This window comes from Aulostomus chinensis, chromosome 14, assembly GCF_037954235.1.
Source record: "Aulostomus chinensis isolate RoL2024-O1b breed Wild chromosome 14, RoL_Achi_v1.0, whole genome shotgun sequence".
Lineage (NCBI taxonomy): Eukaryota > Metazoa > Chordata > Actinopteri > Syngnathiformes > Aulostomidae > Aulostomus > Aulostomus chinensis.
This window is the reverse complement of record NC_141333.1, coordinates 7,545,797-7,550,272: the sequence shown is the minus strand read 5'-3', so window position 1 is coordinate 7,550,272 and position 4,476 is coordinate 7,545,797. Positions and strand designations below refer to the sequence as shown.

Genomic DNA, 4,476 nt, shown 5'->3' with positions numbered 1-4,476 from the left:
AAATATGCGACAGGGTGTCTTGTCATGAGCTCAGTGTACATCACTCAAATCTTGCTTGTGCTACCTTGCTGGGGGAAGCTGACTCCAGTTGCTTGAGCCAGCAGTACCCTGTACATGTCCCTCTGCCTCACAATTGACTCCGTCATCTTCATCTGCTGGCCACGCTGCTCCTTCAAGGAGTCCAACTCAGCCTGGGCTTTCTCAAAATTCTTCTCCAGCTCACCACGTCTTTAACAAACAAACATGACAAATCATTTTGGCCATTTGATATATGCTACTTTTGTATTTCATAGATTTTTGTTTAGAGTAGAGATTTTGTTGCTGAACTGACTCACTTATTGCCAGTGGCTTCAAACTCTTCTTTCTCCTGGGCATCACTAAGCTCCCTGAGGGTCACCAGAAGACGCTGGTTCTGTTTCTGAAGCTCTTCCACACTGCGGAAGGTCACCAGGTGTTGACTGATCACCTCCGACGTGCTGCTGACATCGGCTGAGCTTACTTCCTCCTCATCGAGAAGTACATGGTTTCCACGGGCCTCTTCTAGCTCAATGAGCAGGACACGAACCTTTGCAGGAGAGATAAACAATAAAGTTGACATTAGAAAAGAATCCAATTCTTTATACTTTTAGTTTCCGGGAAGAGTCATCATGACCCTTTTTTTAAGATGGGGATAACAACAAATCTACCTGCTTAGCCATGTCTCCAAGCTGGAGATCACATCTTTGGTTTTCCCTCTCCAGGAACGAGGAGCGCTTGTTGGCATCGTCTGCCTCCTTCTGCAGGCGGTGCACCTCCTATGAAGAAGTAAAAATTGAAGTTTTAAATGCCAATGGTGTAATGGGGACATAATTCTGTGACCTAACAGTCAAAGAATATCTCACCTGCAACATGCATACAACTTTTGGGATTACAAACCTTAACAGCCTGCTCCAGCTTGGCTGAAAGACTGGCCACGGACTTCTGCATGCGCTCATGCTCTTCCCGCTGTCGTTTCAGAGTGGGGGCCTTTGCTTCCACCTCTTGCGTTATATCATCCAGATACTTATTCATCCGCTTGTTCTCCAGGCGTTCCAGCTGAAGCTGCTCCTGGCTCTCTACATAGGCATTATACAACTGTCGAAAAATAAATAAATAAAAATAAAAACACAGATTATAACTCAAGCCTGTACAACACAAGAGTAAACAAAAAGAGTGAACCCAATTACATAAATAACTAAATACAGTTAGTTTCCAAATGGAGCTGTTGAATATACAGGGAATCCATTTGTTAGTCAATTTTTTTGTTAGTTATTTTTACCAATATAACCCATAGTTTTAGTGTGAAATGTAGTCCCACATACCTCTGTCAACTTCATACCAGGTTTTATCTTTGATACAGCAGCTGCTGTTGGGGACATCATTGTAAGCTGCTCCTCTGTGAGCACAGATGATGTGCCGATAGGACCTTAGCATACAAGTATACTGGTCATATTATGTCATTCATGCAATTCATTTCAAAACATCATTCATAGACAAACTGGAGTAGAAAGTTAACCTAAACTACCTCTTAGTTTAGAATTGGATAGCAGTTCATTTGCATTGTCCAGCTCTTTTTCAAGGCCTTGGATCTTCTCCCTTAGCTCAGCAACTGTTTTCTCTGTGGCACCATTCATTGCCTGCAAGTTCTCTTCAAGGACCTTGTTAGCTGTAGCCAATGGAGTACAAACATAGGTGTCAACAACTGGAAATATATTTAGTCACACATGAAGATAAACCAATAAAGCGGAGCAAGGTCAGACTCTCTTCTTCTTGCGGTCAGACTCTCCTCTTCTTGAAATGAGAGAGAGAGAGAGAGAGAGAAAAAAAAAGAAATATCATTTGGGTTGCTACGTGGTAGCCTCGCACCTTCTCCTGCATCCTTCAGCAGCTTATGCAGCTCCTCCACAGCCTGAATCAGCTCTTCACTTTTCGTCTCAGAATCAGCTGCTGCTCCCTGTTATCACAAACAGTGGGTTAGTGCTGGTATCCTGTCTTTCTCAACCACGTTAGACCAAAAGATGGAAAGTGCACTGTAAATATTCCAAATTATGAAACAGTGTAAATGTTCTGTTGCTATATAGTATTGACATCTCAGGTTTACTTTAATAAATCAACACACCTTGTATAGATTGGAAAGCTTAATATTGGCATTCAGCTCGTTCCGGAACTTTTCCTCCATTGTGGCTTGTTGGTCCTTGACCTTAAATGAGTAAACAGGGGGTCATCCATTCAGTGATTCAACTTCTCTACAGGTGTTACAATAATCAATACTGCAGAATGTACATGGAGAAAAACTGACTAAAACAGAAAAATTCTGGAAACAATTCAACACCGCACTCGTACTTCTTTCAACTTGCTGATCATGTCCTCATTCTGTTTTTGTAGATTCTCATTTGAAGCCTTCAAACTGGTCACTTGGTCTTGGACTCTATTCAGCTGCGAACCGCAGAAAATGACAATAACATAAGAAGACAACCATTCTATTATCACTGAAACATGAAAGTATCAAATAAAATAAAGAAACATGCCTCATCTTTTTTGTTCTCCAGACTGCATTTGAGTTCCAGGATTTCGTTACCCTTCTGTCTGGACAGCGACAAAAGTTCGTCACTCTTGGCCTTTAACTCCTCATTTAGCCAAGACGTTTGGCTATGAAGTAGCTCCTTTTCTTGTTCCATACGCTTCTCCTTGTACTGGAATTGCAAACAATCACTTCTAACTATGATCAGCAAACAAACCCAATGTTTAAACATTCATTCAATCAAGTGTAGCTCACTTTAATGTTGACTTCAGCTGCTTCAAGTTCATCCAACTTCATCTGGAGAGCCATTTTAGAGGTGCTGACTTCCACCAGCTTATCATTAAGTTGCCTCATGTCATCTAGTGGGACAACAGGAAAAAACAAACAAACAAACAGTCCAACTTAGATATTGATAGAGTTTTAAAAAAACGATAAAGGGAAATTTATCTGTCCATACCATTTAAATGTTCCACCTCTAAGGATCTCCTCTCCAGAGTTCGGACAAGGTCTCGTTTTTCTGCCTCCATTTCCTCTTTGGCTTTGGAGAGCACAGTCTACAGGCATACACAGTACTATTTAACAAAGATGTTTCAGGACAAACTAGTTTAAATAAAGTTATACTTGGATTGGTAACGTCTGTCATTTTAGCGGTTAAAATTATTAATAAGTAAAGTCTTTGAGGACATGCCACATTATTCTTCTGAGAAGCCAATATTTGCTGTTTAAAGCCCTAGAAATGTCTTCAGTTTCTGTTTTGTTTGATCTGACCACTTGTTAACAACCTTAGTCTACTCTCCTCATATGCTATTTATATGCAAAACAACAGCTGCAAAACACCAACATTAAAGAAGCTGAAACAGTTTCAATTGCTTTTTCTTCTCAGTGTGTAAAATCAATGGAATCATGAACTGACGTAAATGTTTTGTTACCTGTTCTGATGACAACCTGTCAAGGGCATGTTCATATTCCTTGTTCTTCTCAAGCACACTTTTGAGCTCATCCTCTAAAAACACAAGCACAATGTTAACCACCTTGAGAAGCAAAGTCGCTGTAGATCTGTACGAATAAAATTATAATATGACGTTTGCTATTACCGAGCTTGGAGAACTCCTCTTTTAGTTTACGATGTTCTTGAGTCTGGGACAAAAAATTTTCCTGACACTCAGCCAGCTGTTTCACTTTCTCAAAGAAGTGTTGCTCTATACGAGGAAAACGAGACATAAACACAGGAAAAAGGCAGAAAATGTAATGCTGTTTACCTCTGCGTTAGCTAGCTAAGTTGGCTAACATCAAAGTTAGCAACACTCCAGTCCAGTCCCTTCAAATCAGAAACTTTCATATCTAACGTACGACAAGTAATCACCAACAACTTAGACATATATTATCTTACCAGTCGGTTTGCAACAACAGGAAAAACCCAAATATTCACTTTAAAGCTGCTCTTGTCTTTCACATGAGCTCATGGTGAACGCAGCACAACACTTAGCCCTGTTAGCTAGAAAACATGCCAAAACTTACCACTGTCGACCCTGAGTTGCTCCTGTTGAGCTTTCAAAGTGTCGATTTCATACTGTTGATCCGAGAGTATCTTCTCAAGTTTGTTCTGAACCGCTTTTGGTAACCTCGCTAACGATAACTCAGACCCCTCAAACTCCTGCAGCAGCAATGCCGCCATTTTTCCGAGAACACGACAGAGCAGGGGTTCTTCTTCTTCTTTTGTATTCAATGTCGGTCGGAAAACAACATTAAGGTACATTGCCGCCGTCTACCGGACTGGAATGGAGAACACAAAAGTTTCCCGACGGCTCCTGAGCTCCTTTGCACCAGTCCTCTTATACCTACAGTCACCTTGATCCTCTGGAGCGTAACCTTAAATTTCTCCCTCTCTCTTTTTGACACTTTGGGCAATGTAAAAATACATTCTTTCTCTTTATGTG

At 40.9% G+C, this 4,476-nt stretch overlaps 1 protein-coding gene across 2 annotated transcripts in view; it reads right to left on the bottom strand.

Moving 5' to 3' along the window:
* The window catches only part of tprb (translocated promoter region b, nuclear basket protein), a 20,372-nt gene extending 16,116 nt beyond the window's left edge, over positions 1 to 4,256 (bottom strand). The window contains exons 1-15 of one of the 2 annotated variants that reach the window (XM_086223627.1): positions 4,058 to 4,256; positions 3,634 to 3,738; positions 3,469 to 3,542; positions 2,997 to 3,093; positions 2,795 to 2,898; positions 2,547 to 2,711; positions 2,362 to 2,454; positions 2,138 to 2,218; positions 1,885 to 1,972; positions 1,544 to 1,684; positions 1,341 to 1,444; positions 916 to 1,113; positions 687 to 794; positions 336 to 565; positions 65 to 228 (exon numbers count right to left, since the gene is read on the bottom strand). In XM_086223627.1, coding sequence (XP_086079753.1) covers positions 65 to 228; positions 336 to 565; positions 687 to 794; positions 916 to 1,113; positions 1,341 to 1,444; positions 1,544 to 1,684; positions 1,885 to 1,972; positions 2,138 to 2,218; positions 2,362 to 2,454; positions 2,547 to 2,711; positions 2,795 to 2,898; positions 2,997 to 3,093; positions 3,469 to 3,542; positions 3,634 to 3,738; positions 4,058 to 4,214 — 1,909 coding nt within the window. In that variant the 5' untranslated portion in view covers positions 4,215 to 4,256. The remainder of the gene's footprint in view (positions 1 to 64; positions 229 to 335; positions 566 to 686; positions 795 to 915; positions 1,114 to 1,340; positions 1,445 to 1,543; positions 1,685 to 1,884; positions 1,973 to 2,137; positions 2,219 to 2,361; positions 2,455 to 2,546; positions 2,712 to 2,794; positions 2,899 to 2,996; positions 3,094 to 3,468; positions 3,543 to 3,633; positions 3,739 to 4,057) is intronic. The other variant, XM_086223626.1, reaches the window with a different exon arrangement.
* Between the last annotated feature and the right edge of the window lie 220 nt (positions 4,257 to 4,476).